At 46.0% G+C, this 27500-nt stretch overlaps 1 protein-coding gene across 1 annotated transcript in view; it reads right to left on the bottom strand.

Annotated features, from left to right (window-relative positions):
• The window catches only part of LOC109876141 (uncharacterized), a 42473-nt gene that overhangs the window by 3855 nt on the left and 11118 nt on the right, over positions 1-27500 (bottom strand). Inside the window, exon 4 of the mRNA XM_031814897.1 lies at positions 27410-27500. This exon is cut by the window's right edge and continues 53 nt beyond it. Coding sequence (XP_031670757.1) covers positions 27410-27500 — 91 coding nt within the window. The remainder of the gene's footprint in view (positions 1-27409) is intronic.

The raw sequence follows: 27500 nt of genomic DNA, 5'->3' as shown, positions 1-27500 counted from the left end.
GTTGGTCAGGTCACAGTGAAAACTCCAGTATCTACACATCAAATTCTGTGAGAGACGGCTTAGTCCAAAAAAGGATTTGCTTCCCTATATAGTGCACTCCTATGGGCCCTGGTCAGAAGTAGTGCCCCAGATAGGATGCCATTTCAGACACAGCCACGGATGTATAGCCAACACAAAGCCTCGTCTCATCTTCTCTGTTTGTCGGTGTTGATCAGCTGGGTTGATGGCTGGATAAAACTGTTGTCTTGGTCCCAATCTGTCTGTCTCTGTGTTGTGTCCCAAATGGCACCCTACCCTCTATATAGTGCACTAGATTTGAGTAGTTGGACCAGAGTTGGGCCCTGGTCAAAAGTAGAGCAGTAGAGCCATTTGGGACTCAAGCCTCAGTCTCTTCCACAACCCAGTGTCTGAGCCCCAGCCATGCATACCTCTTCTAAGTCTTATCTAAATCCCACACAACCTCAATCACATTCACCGCTGGCTGGGCTGGATGGGCTGGATGGGCTGGGTGGGCTGGATGGGCTGGATGGGCTGGATGGGCTGGCTGGGCTGGATGGGCTGGGTGGGCTGGGTGGGCTGGATGGCTGGGTGGGCTGGATGGGCTGGATGGGCTGGATGGGCTGGCTGGGCTGGGTGGGCTGGATGGGCTGGGTGGGCTGGATGGGCTGGCTGGGCTGGATGGGCTGGGTGGGCTGGATGGGCTGGATGGGCTGGGTGGGCTGGATGGGCTGGATGGGCTGGGTGGGCTGGATGGGGGCTGATGGGCTGGATGGGCTGGCTGGCTGGATGGGCTGGATGGGCTGGATGGGCTGGGTGGGCTGGATGGGCTGGAATGGGCTGGATGGGCTGGGTGGGCTGGATGGGCTGGATGGGCTGGATGGGCTGGCTGGCTGGATGGGCTGGATGGCTGGATGGGCTGGGTGGGCTGGATGGGCTGGATGGGCTGGATGGGCTGGATGGGCTGGGTGGGCTGGATGGGCTGGATGGGCTGGGTGGGCTTGGATGGGCTGGATGGGCTGGATGGGCTGGATGGGCTGGGTGGGCTGGGTGGGCTGGGATGGGCTGGATGGGCTGGATGGGCTGGATGGGCTGGATGGGCTGGGTGGGCTGGATGGGCTGGATGGGCTGGGTGGGCTGGATGGGCTGGATGGGCTGGCTGGGCTGGATGGGGCTGGATGGGCTGGATGGGCTTGATGGGCTGGGTGGGGCTGGATGGGCTGGGTGGGCCTGGATGGGCTGGGATGGGCTGGATGGGCTGGATGGCTGGGTGGGCTCGGTGGGCTGGATGGGCTGGGTGGGCTGGGTGGGCTGGGTGGGCTGGGTGGGCTGGATGGGCTGGGTGGGCTGGGTGGGCTGGGTGGGCTGGGTGGGCTGGATGGGCTGGATGGGCTGGGTGGGCTGGATGGGCTGGGTGGGCTGGGTGGGCTGGGTGGGCTGGATGGGCTGGATGGGCTGGGTGGGCTGGGTGGGCTGGATGGGCTGGATGGGCTGGCTGGGCCACAGTGTGTGTGTCTGTGTACGTGTGTGCAAGTGTGTGTGTGTGTGTGTGTGTGTGTGTGTGGCCAGTGGGGATTCAGAGAAACAACAGAGGGCTTTATCACACACGCAGGTCACATTTCACATGTGGAAATAGAGAGGAATTCCCTCAACAATTTAGTGCCCTTTAATTAACCTTCCAACAACACTGGGGAGATACCATTACTGAAGTCCCCCTTTAGGGAGAAGTAGGAACCCCTTTAGGGAGAAGTAGGAACCCCTTTAGGGAGAAGTAGGAAACCCTTTAGGGAGAACCTACAGCCCTGTACTTCCCTCATCGGCAGTTCAATCATTAAATCATCACCACAAACACAACAACCAGCCAGGAGGGAGGGAGGGAGGGAGGGAGGGAGGGAGGGAGGGAGGGAGGGAGGGAGGGAGGGAGGGAGGGAGGGAGAAAAAGAGAGAGAAAAAGAGAGAGAAAAGAGGGAGGGAGGGAGGGAAGGGGGCGGAGAGAGAGACAGAAAGAAAGAAAGAAGAAAGAAAGAAAGAAAGGGGGGGAAGGAGAGAGAGGGAGAGCGAGAGAGAGGGAGAGGGAGAGGTGTGTGGATGTGAGAGTGTGAGAGTGTGTGTATTTGTGTCTGTGCATGTCTCCATGTGCACGTGTGTGTACGTTCTGCAGGGTGTGTATGACACAGGGGGCAAACAACACTATGCAATGCAGCGCTTTGGCATGTGGCTCTAGTCTTGCATGACGTAAATCGAGTCTGCCATGCCAGACCTCCAGACCACCGCCCCTACCACCACCCTCCCCCAAAAAACTATCTCCAGCTGCGGACTGGGCCCAATGACTCTGACCACCCATAGTCTCAGCAGACCCAGGGATTAGACAGGCTCAAGCCAAGCAGATCCATTCTCTCTCACCTCACCAGATGGTTTAATTGGTGCCAGTGGCATGGCTATGCTATGGTCAGGTAAACTGGACGGAGAGGGATGGAGGGAGGAGGACACTGTGTGTGAGAAGGAGAAGAGGAGAGAGGGAGAGAGGAGTGGGAAGGGGGGAAAGAGAGAGTCAAGCAGAGTGTTTCTGTGTGCGTGTGTTTGTATGTGTGTGTTTGTATGTGTGTGTTTGTAAGCGTGTGTTTGTATGTGTGTGTTTGTATGTGTGTGTTTGTATGTGTGTGTTTGTATGTGTGTGTTTGTATGTGTGTGTTTGTATGTGTGTGTTTGTATGTGTGTGTTTGTAAGCGCGTGTTTGTATGCGTGTGCGTGTACAGAGGGCCTTGGTTTGATCTTTTTTCTGGTCCGTGACTGCAGTGTGAGTGTGACAGACCTATCAGCCCTGCACTTATAATGGAATTCATTCTCCACACTCTAAGCCCTGCGCGCACATGCCCTTAAAAACGTTCTCTCTCTTTTCACTGCACCCCACTTCTCAGAGACAAGCCCCCCGTCCTCCGCCTCCCTCGCCCTTACACCTTCTCCCCTCTCCCTATACCCCATTCCACCTTTTAACAATTTCCAGATGTGTCACATTACATTTGAAGTGTGTCAACAGGACGTGATGTCATCTTTCCTGGTAAGTGAGGGACTACTTCCTGGTAAAGAAATGAGGCCTATACCTGGAAAAGGCTCTATAGACACTCCTGACCTGCTTTGGTTTGTAACAGGTCAGCAGTGTCCGTTTAGCCTCTCCATCTACACCTGTCATGCGTTTCAGATTACGTTGTTTTTACGATGTTTTTGAAATGATATTTAACCACACAGGTCAGTTTTGCGTAAGTTGAACACAAAACACAGGTGGTATTGTAGAATGCGTTATAACATTAGATTCAAGACATATTCAAATTCCTATTCTTATTCTGTACACATCATTGCACCAATGCCTGAAGTACATCACATCTTCATAATGTGATATATACAGATGGGTCCTAGGAAGTGTTTAACAGTAATCTACGTTGGGAAATGGGCACAGTTTACTGAGTGGCTTAAGGAAGCAGACAGCTTCAGCAGCTGCTAGCTGATCATTCCCACACAGGCTGCCAGCCGTGTACTTGCCCTCTTGTTCAACCTGCTGGACATGAGATACGGTCTGTACAGGAGTGATGTTGATGGAAAAAGGGAGATGAGAGAAAGAGAGAGTGACATAGACGCCCCGCACACACAGACCCACCCCGCACACACAGACCCACCCGCACACACAGACCCACCCCCCACACACGGACCCACACCCCACACACAGTGTGTTTGTTTAGAGCACCAAGCCAAAGCAGCAGGCTTCTGGTTTCATCCAGTGTCTGCTGGGATTTAGTGTTAGGCCCTCTGAGTGTAAACGGCTGGCAGGCCAGTGGAATCCATCAACAGACGAGAGACAAACCAACTCCTGTCTCCCCCTTCTCCTCCCAACTCCTACCACCTCCTCCTCCCACTACCACAGACTGGCCTTGTCTGGTCTGGTCCTCCTATCACACTGAGGTCATTGCTGTCCTCCTCCTGACTAACACCTCTTCTTTTTTGCCTCGTTGTTCATGATATGGCATTCGTCTCCTGGCTCTGTGTCTTACCAAGTAGAGAAAATGGGGATCAGTCTCGTGAGCTCCTGGATTAGCATGAGCCTGACTCCAGTAACAATGCTAGCTCCTGGATTAGCCAACGGTGCATTGGGGGACAACAACAGAGTGGGCAGAGTGAGTCCCAGAGCAGGGTTGAAATGCCTCATATGGAGGACAGAGGCCATGGTAGACCTCCTGTTTAATGACCTACCTACTCTCTCTCTCTCTCTCTCTCTCTCTCTCTCTCTCTCTCCTCTCTCTCTTCTCTCTCTCTCTCTCTCACTCTCTCTGTCTCCCCAACTGCTTTCTCTCTCACTCTCACTCTCCCTCTCTCTCTCTCTCTCTCTCTCTCTCTCTCTCTCTCTCTCTCTCTCTCTCTCTCTCCCTCACTTTCTCTCTCTCTCATTCTCTTGTTCTCTCTCTCTCTGTTATTTCTCTCTCTCTCTCTCTGTCCCCCCCTCTCTCTCTCTCTCTCTCTGTCCCCCCCCCCCCCCCTCTCTCTCACTCAATATCACTCTCTTTCTCCCTCTTTCTCTTTCTCTCTCTCTCTCCTTTTTTCCTCACACAGACTCAAATACGCATGGACAAGGGCATGCACATGTCTGGCAAACACAGATACGCATACACACATACGCAGCTGCACCTCCAGATTTCACACACAATGCCACCAGATACCCAACACCTTCAGACATTTAATTTAACACACCCTACCTTATAATGCCAGACATGAGCCCTAACAAAACACAAACACCTTCATCATGACGTCTGTTAATAAGGCCCACATTCTAAGTCAAGACTCACGGTTTGACCGTTGTGTCTAAGTAGTGGCTGTGTTGAGATGTGGGTGAGATGATGTCACACACACACACACACACACACACACACACACACACACACACACACACACACACACACACACACACACACACCGCAGGCCTGCTGTGAGTGCCGCTGGCTGCATCACACCTGGTTTTACGATGCGTGCCTGTTGTGTGTCGGTGCTCTGCTCCGCTTCAAGTGTGTTTGTTTGTTGCATGATTTACAGACGTTCATTCGGGCTGGAGGGGGTTTCGAGATGCCTCAGTTTACCTGTCATATAGAAGATTTACCATCTATAACATCATCACACAACTATGTGTGTGTGTGTGTGTGTGTGTGTGTGTGTGTGTGTGTGTGTGTGTGTGTGTGTGTGTGTGTGTGTGTGTGTGTGTGTGTGCATCCTTTTGATGTACTAACCAACAATAATAATAATAACAATAATAACAGCAGTAAAAATAACAACATTAGTAACAGTAATATCAGTTAATAACAGTAATATTAACAATAATAATAATAATAACAATAATAATTATAATAATACTAATAACACACGCATACACACACATGTACACACACACGCACACACACACACACACACGCACACACACACGAACACACACAGCTTCTGCTGCACGCGCGCACACACACACACACACACACACACACACGCGCACACACATACGCGCACACACATACTCACAAACACTATTAACACTATAAATCTCTCTCTCAGCAACTAATATGTGTAATGCGGTGCGTGCTGGTGGCAGGGAAGTCAGGCGCAGGAGAATGAACTTGGTAAAAACAGAGCTGTTAAATAAACATTCAAGAAACCTCCGAAAACAAAAGTACATAAAAACATAATAGGGTGCAAAACCGGTCGCACACCAGAACAAAATACCACACCTACATACAACAAACCATCTCTGACAAGGACATGAGGGGAAACGGAGGGTTAAATACACAACATGTAACGAATGGGATTGGAACCAGGTGTGTAGGAAGACAAGACAAAACCAATGGAAAATGAAAAAAGGATCAATGATGGCTAGAAGGTCGGTGACGTCGACCGCCGAACACCACACGAACAAGGAGAGGGACCGACTTCAGGGGAAGTCGTGACAATACGCAAGACATCATGATATTACTGTCAGACACAGCTGATATGGAAGCAGAGATGGTATGTAAGATACTATGCACAACTTGATTTAACTGGTGGTGAATGTTAGTTATATAAGATCCAGTCATAACACTACAGGACCAGTCATAACACTACAGATCCAGTCATAACACTACATATTCAGTCATAACACTACAGATCCAGTCATAACACTACAGTTCCAGTCATAACACTACAGGACCAGTCATAACACTACAGATCCAGTCATAACACTACAGTTCCAGTCATAACACTACAGGACCAGTCATAACACTACAGATCCAGTCATAGTACTATAGATCCAGTCATAACACTATAGGACCAGTCATAACACTATAAGTCCAGTCATAACACCACAGGACCAGTCATAACACCACAGATCCAGTCATAACACCACAGATCCAGTCATAACACTACAGGACCAGTCATAACACTATAGGACCAGTCATAACACTACAGATCCAGTCATAACACTACAGTTCCAGTCATAACACTACAGGACCAGTCATAACACTACAGATCCAGTCATAACACTACAGATACAGTCATAACACCACAGGACCAGTCATAACACTATAGGACCAGTCATAACACTACAGGACCAGTCATAACACTATAGGACCAGTCATAACACTATAAGACCAGTCATAACACTATAAGACCAGTCATAACACTACAGGACCAGTCCTAACACAATAAGACCAGTCATAACACTACAGGACCAGTCATAACACTACAAATCCAGTCATAGCACTATAGATCCAGTCATAACACTACAGATCCAGTCATAACACTATAAGATCCAGTCATAACACTACAGGACCAGTCATAACACTGTAAGACCAGTCATAACACTATAGGACCAGTCATAACACTATAAGACCAGTCATAACTATACAGATCCAGTCATAACACTACAGATCCATTCATAACACTATAAGACCAGTCATAACACTATAGGACCAGTCATAACACTACAGATCCAGTAATAACACTATAGGACCAGTCATAACACTACAGATCCAGTCATAACACTACAGGACCAGTCATAGCACTATAGATCCAGTCATAACACTACAGATCCAGTCATAACACTATAAGATCCAGTCATAACACTACAGGACCAGTCATAACACTATAAGACCAGTCATAACACTATATGACCAGTCATAACACTACAGATCCAGTCATAACACTACAGATCCAGTCATAGCACTATAGATCCAGTCATAACACTACAGATCCAGTCATAACACTATAAGATCCACTCATAACACTACAGGACCAGTCATAACACTATAGGACCAGTCATAACACTATAAGACCAGTCATAACACTATAAGACCAGTCATAACACTACAGGACCAGTCATAACACTATAAGACCAGTCATAACACTATAAGACCAGTCATAACACTACAGGACCAGTCATAACACTACAGGACCAGTCATAACACTACAGATCCAGTCATAACACTACAGGACCAGTCATAACACCACAGATCCAGTCATAACCCCACAGATCCAGTCATAACACTACAGGACCAGTCATAACACTATAGGACCAGTCATAACACTACAGATCCAGTCATAACACTACAGGACCAGTCATAACACTACAGATCCAGACATAACACTATAGGTCCAGTCATAACACTACAGATCCAGACATAACACTATAGGACCAGTCATAACACTACAGATCCAGTCATGACACTACAGATCCAGTCATAACACTACAGGACCAGTCATAACACTACAGATCCAGTCATAACACCACAGGACCAGTCATAACACTACAGATCCAGTCATAACACTACAGGACTAGTCATAACACTATAAGTCCAGTCATAACACCACAGGACCAGTCATAACACCACAGATCCAGTAATAGCACCACAGATCCAGTCATAACACTACAGGACCAGTCATAACACTATAGGACCAGTCATAACACTACAGATCCAGTCATAACACTACAGGACCAGTCATAACACTATAGGAACAGTCATAACACTACAGATCCAGTCATAACACTACAGGACCAGTCATAACACTATAAGATCCAGTCATAACACTACAGGACCAGTCATAACACTACAGATCCAGTCATAACACTATAAGACCAGTCATAACACTATAAGACCAGTCATAACACTACAGGACCAGTCATAACACTACAAGACCAGTCATAACACTACAGATCCAGTCATAACACTACAGATCCAGTCATAACACTACAGATCCAGTCAGAACACTACAGGACTAGTCATAACACTATAAGACCAGTAATAACACTATAAGACCAGTCATAACACTATAAGACCAGTCATAACACCACAGGACCAGTCATAACACCACAGATCCAGTCATAACACCACAGATCCAGTCATAACACTACAGATCCAGTCATACCACCACAGATCCAGTCATAACACTACAGATCCAGTCATAACACTACAGATCCAGTCATACCACCACAGATCCAGTCATAACACTACAGATCCAGTCAGAACACTACAGGACCAGTCATAACACTATAAGACCAGTCATAACACTATAAGACCAGTAATAACACTATAAGACCAGTCATAACACTATAAGACCAGTCATTACACCACAGGACCAGTCATAACACCACAGATCCAGTCATAACACCACAGATCCAGTCATAACACTACAGATCCAGTCATAACACTACAGATCCAGTCAGAACACTACAGATCCAGTCATACCACCACAGATCCAGTCATAACACTACAGATCCAGTCATAACACTACAGATCCAGTCATACCACCACAGATCCAGTCATAACACTACAGATCCAGTCAGAACACTACAGGACCAGTCATAACACTATAAGACCAGTCATAACACTATAAGACCAGTCATAACACTACAGGACCAGTCATAACACTACAAGACCAGTCATAACACTACAGATCCAGTCATAACACTACAGATCCAGTCATAACACTACAGATCCAGTCATAACACTACAGATCCAGTCATAACACTACAGATCCAGTCAGAACACTACAGGACCAGTCATAACACTATAAGACCAGTCATAACACTACAGGACCAGTCATAACACTATAAGACCAGTCATAACACTACAGGACCAGTCCTAACACAATAAGACCAGTCATAACACTACAGGACCAGTCATAACACTACAAGACCAGTCATAACACTACAGATCCAGTCATAACACTACAGATCCAGTCATAACACTACAGATCCAGTCAGAACACTACAGGACCAGTCATAACACTGTAAGACCAGTCATAACACTACAGGACCAGTCATAACACTATAAGACCAGTCATACCACCACAGATCCAGTCATAACACTACAGGACCAGTCATAACACTACAGGACCAGTCATAACACTACAGGACCAGTCATAACACCACAGATCCAGTCATAACACTATAAGACCAGTCATAATACTACAGATCCAGTCACAACACTACAGGACCAGTGGTGTGGTGGATGTTGAATGCACGTAAATGCCCATTACTCACCTTTTTCATTTTCTGTAAGAGTTTACCCACCAGTATATGGAGCGGTACTTTACTCTCCACGAATGACGATTAGCGTTTTTCCACCAATTATGTTTGACCACTTTGTCACTGAACAGGATGGTATTATGGGCCCAGCGGACTGGGGGTCTTCAGTTTGCCATTGTATTTATGTCTTTCTGGTGGCTCAAAGTTAGAGGATGTAGGGACATGCTGTCCAGTAGGTGGACTGAATCATTTCCTTGAAGTTTACAATGAGACAGAGAATTCTGCATCAGTTAGATTTTTCACCACAAAAGTCATGAGTAACGTGGCAACGTTTAACAAAACAATTTCACATTTCATTATTATTTTTTTCTTCTTCTTCCATGTCTTGTTAATTAAAAGGCCTGTCTCCCACCGACTGAGAAAAAAAACCTTTGTGTTCTGCCCAGTTTTTGGAATACCTAATACAATCCATGCAACCTTGAATCGGCAGGAAATAAGAGATTTCCGTACAGAGGTAAAGAAGAAGTTCATTTTTTTCCACATCCTGTTCCAAAAACAATCTTCTTTTTCTCTCCTCTTTTCTTTCCCTCTCCTTTTTGACCGTGGCTGAGAGACTGAGAGGCTGAGAGGGGCTGAGAGGCTCGTTGGGCTGAGAGGGGCTAAGGGAATGAGAGGGGCTGAGAGACTGAGAGGCTCGTTGGGCTGAGAGATCTGAGGGAATGAGAGGGGCTGAGGGGCTGAGAGGCTGAGAGGGGCTGAGAGACTGAGAGGGGCTGAGAGACTGAGAGGGGCTGAGAGACTGAGAGGGGCTGAGGGGCTGAGGGGCTGAGAGGGGCTGAGAGACTGAGAGGGGCTGAGAGACTGAGAGGGGCTGAGAGACTGAGAGGGGCTGAGGGGCTGAGAGACTGAGAGGGGCTGAGGGGCTGAGAGAGGCTGAGAGGCTGAGGGGCTGAGAGGCTGAGAGACAGAGGCTGAGAGACTGAGAGGCTGAGAGGCTGAGAGGCTGAGAGACTGAGAGGCTGAGAGGCTGAGAGACTGAGAGGCTGAGAGGCTGAGAGGCTGAGAGGCTGAGGGGCTGAGAGACTGAGAGGCTGAGGGGCTAAGAGGCTGAGAGGCTGAGAGGCTGAGAGGCTGAGAGGCTGAGAGGCTGAGAGGCTGAGAGGCTGAGGGGCTGAGAGGCTGAGAGGCTGAGAGGCTGAGAGGCTGAGAGGCTGAGGGGCTGAGAGGCTGAGGGGCTGAGAGGCTGAGAGGCTGAGGGGCTGAGAGGCTGAGAGGCTGAGGGGCTGAGAGGCTGAGAGGCTGAGAGGCTGAGAGGCTGAGAGGCTGAGGGGCTGAGAGGCTGAGGGGCTGAGGGGCTGAGAGGCTGAGGGGCTGAGAGGCTGAGAGGCTGAGGGGCTGAGGGGCTGAGAGGCTGAGGGGCTGAGAGCCTGAGAGGCTGAGAGGCTGAGAGGCTGAGGGGCTGAGAGACTGAGAGGCTGAGGGGCTGAGGGGCTGAGAGGCTGAGGCAGGCCTCTGTTTGTGCTCCTGCAGCTGTGTGTTCAGTGCAGATTGGTCTCAGTCAGGGTCAGGGACAACAACACAGCAGAAAGCCGACTAACTCGGCCATGACCGGACAGTATACCCACAGAGACACCCCCATGTGACATTGAAATAATGTTGGTTTCCCACCATGCTGTTGACTGACTTTAATTCAAATTTTGTCTGTAGAGCAACAGAGAAATGTGAAGGTAAGCAATTGTAGGCCTGTATAATAAGTTATAGATATTATTAGCATGTAGAAGAATGGATGTGAGGGAGAGGGAGGGAAATAGAGAGAGAGAAAGAGGGAGAGAGTAATATTGTCAGAGATGGAGAGAGAGAGAGAGAGAGAGAGAGAGAGAGAGAGAGAGAGGGAGAGAGAGAGATCCAGTTCTATATAGGCCCATTGGAAAGCCAAGGTGTGGTTTCTGGTTGTGGATAAAGGATGTTCGGGGACTGTGTGTTGGTGGCCACTTGCCAAACAGGACGAGAGAGAGAGGAAGGACAAGCGACAGCTACAGCCTGTGGCCTTATCACAGACGCCTCAGCACAGCCATTGTCCACATCCACACAAGATAACTAAACACACGCATAGCTAACCCAACAGGCGATAAATCAAAAAGTAGTCCCTCTTGTGTCCATCTATAAGCATCTAAATTCACTTGCCTAACCCTTTGGACCCAACAGGTACAAGACAACTCGGACACTTGGAATTCTAATACCTAATTACAGCATTACATCACGCACTGTCAAACAGCGACCGAACAGCGGCGAGATATGACAGATGGTTTGTTTTGAGCGTGGTTGCCAGGGAGATGGAAGACAGAACCAATGCCAGGAGGTTGGATGGTTATGGGATGGTTATGGAATGTTGAGGGGCGATGGAGCTGCCAGAGTTTGTATAGGTCTGATTCTTTATTTATTTTGATTGAATATTAAAACATACAATCTACCTGGAGTAAAGCCACTCAACATTTACCTTACATTCAGTCATCTAGCAGACACTCCCATCCAAGTGCCCCTATCTGCCCAAACTCCCAACCGCCAGGCCACCAACCATCCAAGATCCCCCGCACAGTTCCCAAGAGCTGCCCCTTAACCATCCGAGACCCCCCCACAGTTCCCAAGAGCTGCCCCTCAACCATCCGAGGCCCCCGGCACAGTTCCCAAGAGCTGCCCCTCAACCAACCGAGACCACTCCACAGTTCCCAAGAGCTGCCCCTCAACCATCCAAGGTCCCCCCACAGTTCCCAAGAGCTGCCCCTCAACCATCCGAGACCCCCCTACAGCCCCCCCCTGAAAAAACCTCTCCCTCCACTCCCCACCCTCACAGTCCACCATCCCCCAATCTATAGGTCAGAGTTAGTATAAGTCAGAGTTTGTATAGGTCAGAGTTAGTATAAGTCAGAGTTTGTATAGGTCAGAGTTAGTATAAGTCAGAGTTTGTATAGGTTAGAGTTGGTATACATAACAAGTACATCTATGTTCGAATCTGGGGTGCTACATTTAACAGACAGTTGAGGGATGTCTATGCGTGCTGCACCATAGGGCTCTGGTCAAAAGTAGTGCACTATATATAGTAGGACAATGGGAGGCATTTGGGACATAACCTATCTGTTGGTTAACAGAAGGTTTGTTTTTTGGCGGCCCTGTGCTGTTGGGGAACTCTTCTCCCAGAGAGTGATTGATATGTTGTTTCCGACTGTACCATTTAAGGGGCCTCTGCCCTGACATGTGACATCCTCTACTGCTGCCACAAACCCCCTTATAATAGCACCATGTTAAAACGCACCACACAACAAAAGACTGGGAAGCCACTATGACACACCTCATCAGTCATATTTTATATCAAATCATATTATGATCCTAGAAAATTTACAATTTCATGTTACACGACCAAAAGATAAGACAATTAAACAAATAAGATATAAGGTAAATCACCACAGATCCCTCCACATACTTCATTATGACAAACAATCACATCCCAATTTAACTTAATTTACCCCAATCCTAGCCGCTATAACTTAACACCTCCGCTAAAATAGCTGTCGCTACAACGCAAAGACAGCAACCTGCCACGGCAACCACGAGCATGAGGCCAAACAACAACAAACTTTATTGCCGAGAGAAAGACACCTGCTATGGTGCACCATCCACCACCACAACCCCACAACAACACACAAGAATGAAAACCACCTGCTAGGTCAGCACACACCGCACACAGAACCCCGACGAGAGTACAGCGTAGCCAAGAATAGCCACTTGCTATGGCACTGTCATTGCAATTCATACATTGTGACACTTACCTTAGTCAGTGTCCATTCAAAACAACACGCCAAAGCCACATGTCAGGATTCTAGGACTTTGTCACTGTTACATAAACACCAGTTGTCATGAGAGAACAAAATGGTGGCATGCTTGATGAAGACTGTGGAGTGGTGAAGGTTAGCAGTCAGTGCTTACTTGGAATGCATTTTCGTTTATCAAAAATGTTTGATTTTAAAGATGGAGTTTAGTTTTATCTCCAACCAAAAGTCAAACCATGGAGACAGATAGGGAAGGTATAAGAGCATAGACAGTGTGTGTGTGTGTGTGTGTGTGTGTGTGAGAGAGGGGGCATTTAGCACAATGATCAATCTTCCTTGTATTTACCTGGTAAGACACACACACACACACACACACACACACACACACACACACACACACACACACACACACACACACACACACACACACACACACACACACACACACACACACACACACACACACAGTGCAGACCACTGCCATCAACAAGATAAAGAGGGAGTCCTGCTGTTGTGGACATTTGCTCCATTGTCGTGTCCAAGGAACAAATGCTGCATCAATGGAATATCTGTCTACATGTTGAAAATACTCACAGTTAACCCAATGCCCTGCCTGAGCATAAACTGTCCATTATAGACCTCCCCCTCATTCATTTCCTGTCTATAATCCAATCGGATACTCTAATTAAATTAGTGTGAATTGTGGGTTGTGTTCAGCTTGGTACTGAACGTTGCAGATATGAAATACAATGAACAGACATGCTATAACTTTTGGAAGCAGACATGTTAGATATGAAATACAATGAACAGACATGCTATAACTTTTGGAAGCAGACATGTTAGATATGAAATACATTGAACAGACATGCTATAACTTTTGGAAGCAGACATGTTAAATATGTGATACAATGAACAAATGTAACAGGGTTGCTTATGTTTCCACTTGCATCTAAAGAAAGGTGTATTTAATGTTCAAGCATTCTTATTGGTTGGTTCAACTCTGATGACAATAAGGCGTGTTGTGATTGGTCCCGCTTGCAGATAGGGGAAGATCACAAACGCCAGGTCTTCCCAGTATGAGAATGTGATGCAAGTGGAAGGTCACGTTCTGAATACTGTTTTCTGTTTTACAATGTGTACAAGTTTGCTGTGCGTTACTGATTTATACATGTGTGGGTATATGGTACCTGTTAGGCATTGGGGGGCTTTCTGGAATGTGCTTGGTATATGATTGCTGTAAATAAGTGTGTTAGCTAGCTTACAACAATACAATGGTCACATAAGATCACTGCTAACACAGTTGTCTTCATGCTACAGGTTTTACCATCGACAGCCATCAATATCATTATGCCCTGCACAACTAACGTGCTGTTTCCTATTTAACAACAGCAACAGAAATAAATGATGCTCAACTGGGACCACTGGCTGATGTGATTTATTAGGGGAAAACACAACGCAAGGAGAGTACGATTTACATCTGTTACACAGACATGCTATAACTTTTGGAAGTAGACATGTTAGATATGTAATACAATGAATAGACGCTACAACTTTCGGAAGCCTAAATGTTAGAGATTAATGTCTGCAGATCATGTCCTAGGCCTACTGAACACGACTGTGAGCAACTCGTGTCCATTGATATCGATGCTTTGGTTAGCAAGACAGCGCGTTAGCATGCTAATACATAGCTGTTTTGTTCAGTTAACTTAGCTGGCATGTGAGCATGCAAATAGATAGATATTTTGATTAGCCAGCTTGAGTCTAAGCATGCTAGCAACTTTGATTAGCTATCCAGTGTGTTAGCATGCTAATAAATACAGTGGGGCAAAAAAGTATTTAGTCAGCCACCAATTGTTCTCCCACTTAAAAAGATGAGAGAGGCCTGTAATTTTCATCATAGGTACACGTTAACTATGGCAGACAAAATGAGAAAAAATCACATTGTAGGATTTTTAATGAATTTATTTGCAAATTATGGTGGAAAATAAGTATTTGGTCACCTACAAACAAGCAAGATTTCTGTCTCTCACAGACCTGTAACTTCTTCTTTAAAAGGCTCCTCTGTCCACCAATCGTTACCTGTATTAATGGCACCTGTTTGAACTTGTTTGAACAGTATAAAAGACACCTGTCCACAACCTCAAACAGTCACAAAACTGTGGGAGCAATTATTAGGAAATGGAAGACATACAAGACCACTGATAATCTCCCTTGATCTGGGGCTCCACGCAAGATCTCACCCCATGGGGTCAAAATGATCACAAGAACGGTGAGCAAAAATACCAGAACCACACGGGGGGACCTAGTGAATGACCTGCAGAGAGCTGGGACCAAAGTAACAAAGCCTACCATCAGTAACACACGTGGCTGGGTCTTTCAGCATTACAATGATCCCAAACACACCGCCCAAGCAATGAAGGAGTGGCTTCATAAGAAGCATTTCAAGGTCCTGGAGTGGCCTGGCCTGGCCAGTCTCCAGATTTCAATCCCATAGAAAATCTTTGGAGGGAGTTGAAAGTCCGTGTTGCCCAGCAAAAGCCCCAAAACATCACCGCTCTAGAGGAGATCTGCATGGAGGAATGGGCCAAAAACCAGCAACAGTGTGTGGAAACCTTGTGAAGACTTACAGAAAAGTTTGACCTCTGTCATTGCCAACAAAGGGTATATAACAAAGTATTGAGATGAACTTTTGTTATTGACCAAATACTTATTTTCCACCATCATTTGCTAATAAATTCATTAAAAATCCTACAATGTGATTTTCTGGATTTTTTTTCTAATTTTGTCTGTCATAGTTGAAGTGTACCTATGATGAAAATTACAGGCCTCTCTTATCTTTTTAAGTAGGAGAACTTGCACAATTGGTGGCTGACTAAATACTTCTTTGACCCACTGTATATGTTTTATTTACTTAGCCACTGTGTTAATATGCTAAAAACTAGGTTTAGCTATCCAGCATGTTAGCAGTCCTAGCTCATAACCCTCTTCAGTGCAGATGTTAGCCATGTGCTGAGGGCTCACTTGTGAATCCAACACTAGCCTGACCAAGATCAGTAGCAGGATCTCCTCCCCTGCTGTCATTTAATTACATTAGCCAGACCCTTGATCTCTCTTTTCCCTTTCTCTGCACATTCCTCCCTTTCTTCTCGTCCCATCTCAGACATAGATGGTGACCTATTTTCCATTAGAATTCCTTGGGCCTATACCCCTCGAGTGGCTGACATCTTCCTTATGAGGGGTCGCTCACGTTCCTGCCGTTTGTGTGGATATGACTAGGCAGGAATGAGTGATTAGGTCTGCCACATGATAAATGAGTCAGTCTGTCTCTTTCACTTTAATGCACCCCCTCTCTATCTCTCTATCGCTCTCCCTCTAAGTGCGTACCAAATGGCACCCTTGGGGTGGCAGGTAGCCTAGTGGTTAGAGCATTGGGTCAGTAACCGAAAGGTTGCTGGATTTAATCCCTGAGATGACAAGGTAAAAAATGACATACCCTAAAATGAGATACCCAAAAATGTATGCCTAAAATGACATACCCAAATCTAACTGCCTGTAGCTCAGGACCTAATGCAAGGATATACATATTATTGATACCATTTGAAAGGAAACACTTTGAAGTTTGTCGAAGTGTCCTATTCCGAAATACCACAAAGAACCCATTACTCCTGCCAACAGTCGACCGATTAGTCTACTCCCTACACTCAGTAAGATATTGGAGGGTATTGTGAGTAGACAAATATGGGAGTACATGGAAAAGATTGATCTGATTACAGCCAATCAGCATGCTTATCGCTAAAACCATTCCACTACCACTGCATTGGTTGACATGACTGACCAGTGGCTCAATGCTATGGATAATGGCATGTTTGTACTATTTTTAGATTTCAGTGCAGCATTTGATTTAGTCGATCATTAAATAATTTTGACAAAATGAATGCATTATGGTTTTAAGGAGGTAGCATTGAATTGGGTACAGTCATATCTAACTGACAGGAAACAGTCCACCTATATAAATGGTTAATTTTCTTCCCCTCATGTGTTAAACTGTGGAATACCGCAGGGCAGCTGCCTTGGGCCACTTCTTTATTTAATATATACCAACGACTTTCCCTATGCCTTAGCTGAAACTCAAGCTACTATATTTGCAGATGATACTACAATTTATGCAGCAAGACAATCGGTTCAACAGGTACAGCAAGCTTTACAAGGAGATTTGGAGAATATCAGGGAGTGGGTTTGCCAAAACAAACTTGTTTTAAACACCAAGAAAACAAAAGTTATGTTGGTCTTTTCCACGAGGAAAAGGCCAAAACAGCATGGGATACAATTAAGTATGGGAGGAGTACATATTGAAGAAGTGGCAGAAACCAAACTATTGGGAGTGCAGCTAGACAACTGCTTATCATGGTCATATCAAATAACTAATCTATGTAAAACAATTATTAAAACAGCACGCATAATCAGAAGGATAGCAAAATATTTACCAGGAAAAATTATTCAGCAAATAACACAAGCATTAATTGAGAGTCAGGTGAACTACTGTTCTGTGGTCTGGGGAAATGCATCATCAAGTGAAGTTAGGAGGCTGCAGAATACACAGAACAAAGCAGCAAGGATTGTTTTAAGGTGGAGATATGGTTCTTCTGTTGCAGTCATGCGCAATGTTCTTGGTTGGTCATCAATCGACAAGATAATCGAAAAAAACAAGAGACAGACATTCCGTAAATACTAGGAATAGATTGTTCACCATCTATGCGTTATCCAGACAGAAGAGAGAAATAGGCAAAAGAACATTTCGATTTAGAGCAATAAAGAAATTGAATAAATTAACTGAGAAAACCAGAAACCTTTCAATATATAAATTTAAACATTATTTTAAATTTAATACATAGAAATGTTGTGGGTAGATGAAGAATCAATATTTTTTAGATTGAGTTTTTATTGGGTCATTATGTTCAAATAAAATAAAATTTGTGACATACACATGTTTAGCAGATGTTAATGCGAGTGTAGCGAAATGCTTGTGCTTCTAGTTCCGACAATGCCGTAATAACCAACGAGTAATCTAACCTAACAATTCCACAAAAACTACCTTATACACACAAGTGTAAAGGGATAAAGAATATGTACATAAAGATATATGAATGAGTGATGGTACAGAACGGCATAGGCAAGATGCAGTAGATGGTATCGAGTATATGCATATGAGATGAGTAATGTAGGGTATGTAAACATTAAATTAAGTGGCATTGTTTAAAGTGTCTAGTGATACATTTTTTACATCAATTTCCATTATTAAAGTGGCTGGAGTTGAGTCAGTATGTTGGCAGCAGCCACTCAATGTTAGTGGTGGTGACCTTGAGATAGAAGCAGTTTTTCAGTCTCTCGGTCCCTGCTTTGATGCACCTGTACGGACCTCGCCTTCTGGATGATAGCGGGGTGAACAGGCAGTGGCTCGGGTGGCTGTTGTCCTTGATGATCTTTATGGCCTTCCTGTGACATCGGGTGGTGTAGGTGTCCTGGAGCGGAGGTAGTTTGCCCCCGGTGATGCGTTGTGCAGACCTCACTACCCTCTGGAGAGCCTTACGGTATTGGGCGGAGCAGTTGCCGTACCAGGTGATACAGCCCGACAGGATGCTCTCAATTGTGCATTTCTTCAGCCTCCTGAGGTTGAAGAGGCGCTGCTGCGCCTTCTTCACAACACTGTCTGTGTGGGTGGACCAATTCAGTTTGTCCATGAAGTGTATGCCAAGGAACTTAAAACTTAGTACCCTCTCCACTACTGTCCTGTCGATGTGGATAGGGGGGTGCTCCCTCTGCTGTTTCCTGAAGTCCACGATCATCTCCTTTGTTTTGTTGACATTGAGTGTGAGGTTATTTTCCTGACACCACACTCCGAGGGCCCTCACCTCCTCTCTGTAGGCCATCTCGTCGTTGTTGGTATCAAGCCTACCATTGTAGTGTCGTCCGCAAACTTGATGATTGAGTTGGAGGGGTACATGGCCACGCAGTCGTGGGTGAACAGGGAGTACAGGTGAGGGCTCAGAACGTACCCTTGGGGGGCCCCAGTGTTGAGGATCAGCGGGGTGGTGTTGTTACATACCCTCACCACCTGGGGGCGGCCCGCCAGGAAGTCCAGTACCCAGTTGCACAGGGCGGGGTGGTGACCCAGGGTCTTGAGCTTGATGATGAGTTTGGACGGTACTATGGTGTTAAATGCTGAGCTGTAGTCTATGAACAGCATTCTCACGTAGGTATTCCTCTTGTCCAGATGGGTTAGGGCAGTGTGCAGTGTGGTTGCGATTGCGTCGTCTGTGGACCTATGGTGGCGGTATGCAAATTGGAGTGGGTCTAGGGTGTCAGGTAGGGTGGAGGTGATATGGTCCTTGACTAGTCTCTCAAAGCACTTCATGATGACGGAAGTGAGTGCTACGGGGCGGTAGTCGTTTAGCTCAGTTACCTTAGCTTTCTTGGGAGCAGGAACAATGGTGGCCCTTTTGAAGACTGGGAGAAGGGTTGATTGAATATGTCCGTAAACACAGCTGTGTTTGCGCATGCTCTGAGGACGCGGCTGGGGATGCCGTCTGGGCCTGCAGCCCTGCGAGGGTTAACACGTTTAAATGTTTTACTCATGTCGGCTGCAGTGAAGGAGAGTCCGCAGGTTTTGGTATCGGGCCGTGTCAGTGGCACTGTATTGTCCTCAAAGCGAGCAAAGAAGTTATTTAGTCTGTCTGGGAGCAAGACATCCTGGTCCGCGACGGGGCTGGTTTTCTTTTTTGTAATCCGTGATTGACTGTGGACCCTGCCGCATACATCTTGTGCCTGAGCCGTTGAATTGAGACTCTACTTTGTCTCTATACTGACACTTAGCTTGTTTGTTTGCCTTGCGGAGGGAATAGCTAAACTGTTTGTATTCGGTCATGATTCCGGTCACCTAGCCCTGGTTAAAAGCAGTGGTTAGCGATTTCAGTTTCGCGTGAATGCTGCCTTCAATCCACGGTTTCTGGTTTGGGAATGTTTTAATAGTTGCTGTGGGTACGACATCGCCAATGCACTTCCAACATTGACAAATCAGCGTATTCGTCAATGTTGTTGTTGGACGCAATGCAGAACATATCCCAATCCACGTGATCGAAGCAATCTTGAAGCGTGGAATCAGATTCGTCGGACCAGCGTTGAACAGACCTGAGCGTGGGAGCTTCCTGTTTTAGTCTTTGTCTATAGGCTGGGAGCAACAAAATGAAGTCGTGGTCAGCTTTTCCGAAAGGAGGGCGGATGAGGGCCTTATATGTGTCGCTGAATAACAATGATCCAGGGTTTTACCAGCCCTGGTTGCACAATCGATATGCTGATAGAATTGAGGGAGTCTTGTTTTCAGATTAGCCTTGTTAAAATCCCCAGTTTGTTCAGGGCCATCGATGTGTCTGCTTGGGGGAGAATATATATGGCTGTGATTATAATCGAAGAGAATTCTCTTGGTAGATAATGAAGTCGACATTTGATTGTGTGGAATTCTAAGTCAGGTGAACAGAAGGACTTGAGTTCCTGTATGTTGTTATGATCACACCACGCCACGGCGATGCGTGAAGAAACCAGCTGGCTGTACCCACTCCGATAGCGTCTCTCGAGTGAGCCATGTTTCCGTGAAGCAAAGAACGTTACAGTCTCTGATGTCTCTCTGGAATGCTACCCTTGCTTGTTGTCAAGAGACTGGACATTGGCAAGTAGTATGCTCGGGAGAGGTGCACGATGTGCCCGTCTCCGGAGCCTGACCAGAAGACCGCTTCGTTTGCCCCTTTTACGGCGACGGTGTTTAGGGGCGACGTTGTTTAGGTTCGCCGGCTGGGATCCGATCCATTGTCCTGGGTGATGGACAAAACACAGGATTCGCTTCGGGAAATTCGTATTCCTGGTCGTAATGATGGTGAGTTGACGTTGCTCTTATATTCAGTAGTTCCTCCCGACTGTATGTAATTAAACCTAAGATGAGTATATTATGTATGTTTGTAATAGTGTGTTATATTTGAAAATGTGTTCGTATTATAAATTGTATTTTAATGTTTAAGGACTCTTGGAAGATTAGTCCAAATGGGGACTAAAAGAGATCCTAATCAAATCAAATCAAATCAAAACAGAATTGTATTCTTTCACTGTAATAGCTACTGTAAATTGGACAGTGCAGTTAGATTAACAAGAATGTAAGCTTTCTGCCCATATCAGATATGTCTATGTCCTTGTTACTTACAACGTCATGCTACTCACACGTTTTATCACCAAAGCCCCATATACTACCCACCATTGCGACCTGTACGCTCTCGTTGGCTGGCCCTCGCTTCATACTCGTCGCCAAACCCACTGGCTCCATGTCATCTACAAGACCCTGCTAGGTAAAGTCCCCCCTTATCTCAGCTCGCTGGTCACCATAGCATCTCCCACCTGTAGCACACGCTCCAGCAGGTATATCTCTCTAGTCACCCCCAAGACCAATTCTTTCTTTGGCCGCCTCTCCTTCCAGTTCTCTGCTGCCATTGACTGGAACGAACTACAAAAATCTCTGAAACTGGAAACACTTATCTCCCTCACTAGCTTTAAGCACCAACTGTCAGAGCAGCTCACAGATTACTGCACCTGTACATAGCCCACCTATAATTTAGCCCAAACAACTACCTCTTTCCCAACTGTATTTAATTTTTATTTATTTATTTATTTTGCTCCTTTGCACCCCATTATTTTTTTATTTCTACTTTGCACATTCTTCCATTGCAAAACTACCATTCCAGTATTTTACTTGCTATATTGTATTTACTTTGCCATCATGGCCTTTTTTTGCCTTTACCTCCCTTCTCACCTCATTTGCTCACATTGTATATAGACTTGTTTATACTGCATTATTGACTGTATGTTTGTTTTTACTCCATGTGTAACTCTGTGTCGTTTTATCTGTCGAACTGCTTTGCTTTATCTTGGCCAGGTCGCAATTGTAAATGAGAACTTGTTCTCAACTTGCCTACCTGGTTAAATAAAGGTAAAATAAAATAAATAAATAAAAATTAGCGTACATTACCTCAACCATCCAGAGGGTGGGACACCAATCTGTAGAGATCCTTTTAACCCACTGTTCCCCGGTAGGCCGTCATTATAAAAACCAATTTGTTCTTAACCTGCCTAGTTGAATAAAGGTGAAATAAAATACACATGTAAATTCCCTGTATAATGCACTACTTTGGACCAGGCCCCATGCTCTTTATTTCTTTCTTTCTTTTTTTGCTCTCCCTCTCCCCATTGTTAAATGATTTAGAGAGGATTGCCCTCCTAACTATCCCTTGCTCCTCCAGTAAGTACAGTAGGAAGGTAAGATAGAGGGGGAGGGTCTGGAGGAGGGGTGAGGTTATTTTCTTTTATTAGAGTGGGGTCATCACACATACACAGCCTCTGTGGGAACCAGGGAGAAGGAGCATCCATTTCCGTTTTGGGAATTCTCAAACTGTGGGAATCCCATCAGGCCTTTTCCACAGGATTACCTCCCACAACGGACTAATCAAATGTCTCAGTCAGTCATCCCCCCTCGGAATCGATCCGGGTGGAATGTTCCGCTAATTACACCCTACCCATATGCCAGTGCATCTGGAGACCCAATATCAAGAGAGGGGGGTGATGGAAATCAGGGGAAATCATTGCTCCTTCACCATTTTGACGTTGCAGCTTTGCCATCTTTTGACAACCTATACCTATCCTTCATTCAAAGGGCCAGCTGTCTGTCCAGCGTCTCCTTGTCCTATCAGAGTGGATTGAGTGGGCATCTCACCACTCCAGTTCCTGAATAGACCCCTATCCTCTTAACCACTCACAACCCCTTCAGACAGTCATCGCCTCTTCACTTCAATCCATCACTCACTGACTCCATGGGTTCTCCACTGTAGAGGTGCCCAGAATCACACACACACACACACACACACACACACACACACACACACACACACACACACACACACACACACACACACACACACACACACATACACACACACACAGACACAGATACATACAGTCAGATGCACGCACGCACACATGCAGACACACGAACACACATACAAACACACACACACATGCTCTCTGTTTCCTCCAACTAAGTACTTCTCCAACGTCTATTAGGCACAGTGAGAGAGCTCTGTTTACTTTAGCACATCTATTTAGTTTGTCTCTTGAATTCATCTCTTTAGCTCGTCTCTTCAGCTCGTCTCTTCAGCATGTCTCTTTAGTTTGTCTCTTTAGCTCGTTTCTTTAGCTCGTCTCTTCAGCTCGTCTCTTCAGCTCATCTCTTCAGCTCGTCTCTTTAGCTCGTCTCTTCAACTCGTCTCTTTAGTTTGTCTCTTTAGCTCGTTTCTTTAGCTCGTCTCTTCAGCTCATCTCTTCAGCTCGTCTCTTCTGCTCGTCTCTTTAGTTTGTCTCTTCAGCTCGTCTCTTTAGTTTGTCTCTTCAGCTCGTCTCTTTAGCTCGTCTCTCTAGCTCGCCTCTATAGCTTGTCTCTTCAACTCGTCTCTTCAGCTTGTCTCTTTAGTTTGTCTCTTCAACTCATCTCTTTAGCTCGTCTCTTTAGTTTGTCTCTTCAGCTCGTTTCTTCAGCTAGTCTCTTCAGCTCGCCTTTTCAGCTCGTCTCTTCAGCTCGTCTCTTCAGCTCGTCTCTTCAGCTCATCTCTTCAGCTCGTCTCTTCAGTTTGTCTCTTTAGCTTGTCTCTTCAGCTCGTCTCTTCAGCTCGTCTCTTCAGCTCATCTCTTCAGCTCGTGTCTTCAGTTTGTCTCTTTAGCTTGTCTCTTCAGCTCGTCTCTTCAGCTCGTCTCTTCAGTTTGTCTCTTCAGCTCGTCTCTTCAGCTCGTCCCTTCAGCTCATCTCTTCAGCTCATGGAAATCTGTCTATAAGGCCTGGAACAGGTCTGCGGTTATAACATCACTAAAGAACACTAAGACATATGTCTAAGAATAAAACTATAAAATTCTCATCTCAACCTTTGGTCTGTAGACCGGCACTGCTAGATAGAGGCTGAATGTAAAATGCATGTAAAAAATAATACAATTAAAACTCTTCTTCAGGTTTTGACATACATAACATATTAACTCACAGATCTTCATTGTAAAGGGTTTAAACACTGTTTCCCATGCTTGTTCAATGATCCATGAACCATGAATGAACATGCACCTGTGGAAAGGTCGTTAAGACAGTAACAGTTTACAGACGGTAGTCAATTAAGGTCACAGTTATGAAAACTTAGGACACGAAAGAGGCCTTTCCACTGACTCTGAAAAACACCAAAACAAAGATGCCCAGGGTCCCTGCTCATCTGCGTGAACGTGCCTTAGGCTTGCTGCAAGGAGGCATGAGGACTGCAGATGTGGCCAGGGCAATAAATTGCAATGTCCGTACTGTGAGATGCCTAAGACAGCGCTACAGGGAGACAGGATGGACAGCTGATCATCCTCGCAGTGGCAGACCACGTGTAACAACAGCTATACAGGATCGGTACATCTGAACATCACACCTGCGGGACAGGTACAGGATGGCAACAACAACTGCCCGAGTTACACCAGGAACGCACAATCCCTCCATCAGTGCTCAGACTGTCCGCAATTGGCTGAGAGAGGCTGGACTGAGGGCTTGTAGGCCTGTTGTAAGGCAGGTCCTCACCAGACATCACCGGCAACAACGTTGCCTATGGGCACAAACCCACCGTCGCTGGACCAGACAGGACTGGTAAAAAGGGCTCTTCACTGACGAGTCGCTGTTTTATCTCACCAGGGGTGATGGTCAGATTCGTGTTTATCGTCGAAGGAATGAGCGTTACACCGAGGCCTGTACTCTGGAGCGGGATCGATTTGGAGGTGGAGGGTCCGTCATGGTCTGGGGCGGTGTGTCACAGCATCATCGGACTGAGCTTGTTGTCATTGCAGCCAATCTCAACTCTGTGTGTTACAGGGAAGACATCCTCCTCCCTCATGTGATACCCTTCCTGCAGGCTCATCCTGACATGACCCTCCAGCATGACAATGCCACCAGTCATACTGCTTGTTCTGTGTGTGATTTCCTGCAAGACAGGATTGTCAGTGTTCTGCCATGGTCAGCGAAGAGCCCAAATCTCAATCCCATTGAGCACGTCTCGGACCTGTTGGATCGGAGGGTGAGGGCTAGGGCCATTCCCCCCAGAAATGTCTGGGAACTTGCAGGTGCCTTGGTGGAAGAGTGGGGTAACATCTCACAGCAAGAACTGGCAAATCTGGTGCAGTCCACGAGGAGGAGATGTACTGCAGTACCTAAATCGGCTGGTGGCCACACCGGATACTGACTGTTACTTTTGTCCCTTTGTTCAGGGACACATTATTCAATTTCTGTTAGTCACATGTCTGTGGAACTTGTTCAGATTATGTCTCCGTTATTGAATCTTGTTATATTCATACAAATATTGACTTAACTTATGTTAAGTTGATGAAAATAAATGCAGTTGACAGTGAGAGGACCTTCTTTTTGTTGCTGAGTTTATATATATATGGAAGAGGAATGACAACAGATAACACAGAAATTCCTTTTTCCTGTTTAAAGATACAAAGCCAATCACCTATCTACTATTTTGTCTGGATAGCACAATTCTCGGGTGATAAATAACAAATAACTCACTAGATTAAGCGATTCTGTGTAACGACCTTCTTCCATTCTGAAGTGTTGAATTGCTTGTTAAAAGACCATAACCTTTGAAATACATTTTTTAACAGCTTTTTGAAGAGGAGCGGAAGTGAACCCTGGAACCCCAAAGAACTTCCGGTGCTTTTGTAAACAGCAGATAAGAGCATAATCTTCGATATCATCTCTTTTTATCAAATCATAATGTTGTATGTCTTTCTATGTGTCAATTTGTCAATAGAATAGCAGTGTCTAATTCAGCGTCCCCTCAATCACAAGACAACAGCCAAAAACAAACACTGGATAAAGTGATTCAGTCCCAGAAGATTTGTCCAAGAAATGGTCAACCCACCTGTGTGTTCATTGTGTGCTTGTCCCAAAAACACAAAGACGACACAGTCAGACAGAAAAGCCATTAAGTGAGCGACTGAAGAGGTCAAGATGTAAATCTCTCTTGAACAAAGTCCCACCCCCTCCCTCGGCCCCCTTCGCCCCACTTGGTCTGTCCTGTCACGACCCCAGCCCCCCCCCCCCCCTTTTGACCCTTTTGTTGGGGCGAGGTGGCTCAAGACCCAGGAACCTGCTAATTACGGGCTTTAGTTGTCTGCCAAGGAACCAGGCCCTCAGAATGGCTGAGCCACATTCCTACCAGTCAGAGTCAGTCTGTGTGTGATTGTGTGTTTGTGTGTGTGTGTCTGTGTGTGCGCGTGCGTGTGTGTTCGCTGTCTGTCGGTCCATCCCTCCATCCGTCTGTGAGAACCTCTCTGGGTTTTAGTGCGTGACTTGTGCCTTGCCAGCTCACTAAGTGCACTGCAAACACTCCTCACGGGACTGTATAGTAAACAGACACAGACAGAGGGATTGGAGGGACTTGAGGTGTGTAAAGAAAGGCAATAAGCCTTCTCTCCCTTCTCCGATGGGATCTAAACCTAATCACACAGTTGGCCTGGTGTGAAATGCCCCGTACCTCCTGCTATAGCTGCTCAGTTGAGCGACCAGCCGGCCGACCCATTAAGAGACAGATTTCAGGCTAGACAAAACCAGAGATTAAGAGACAGGTGGAACCAGAGACTCATTAAGAGACATATTTCAGGTTAGGACGAACCAGAGATCCTTTACACTTTTGACTGACATCAACTTTTACAGATCCGTCACAAAACGTTAGTTTGCCTTGAAATAAACCAAACCTTAAAACCTCTGTTGTTGTTTGACAGATCCGTCACAAACAAAGCCTTGAGACCCCTGTTGTGGATTGTGTTTGAAATGGTAGGTTAAAATGTGACCAGACCTAACACTTCAATTGAAATGTTCCCCAAAACCTTGACACCTTATATGGTTGATTTGAGGTTGAAATCTGGGTTAAAGCATAAGCGTCACGATGATTGACTGATTTACCCCAGTCTTGGGTTTGGTCCCGGGAGCAGCAGTCGGCCTAGCAGGGGACAGAGTAGTGGATATTTGATGCTGTTGTGGAGTATTCACAGAC

The sequence above is a fragment of the Oncorhynchus kisutch genome, unplaced genomic scaffold (genome assembly GCF_002021735.2).
Source record: "Oncorhynchus kisutch isolate 150728-3 unplaced genomic scaffold, Okis_V2 Okis07a-Okis12b_hom, whole genome shotgun sequence".
NCBI classification, from domain to species: domain Eukaryota; kingdom Metazoa; phylum Chordata; class Actinopteri; order Salmoniformes; family Salmonidae; genus Oncorhynchus; species Oncorhynchus kisutch.
Note: the sequence above shows the minus strand (reverse complement) of the source record. Positions and strands in the feature narration are given on the sequence as shown.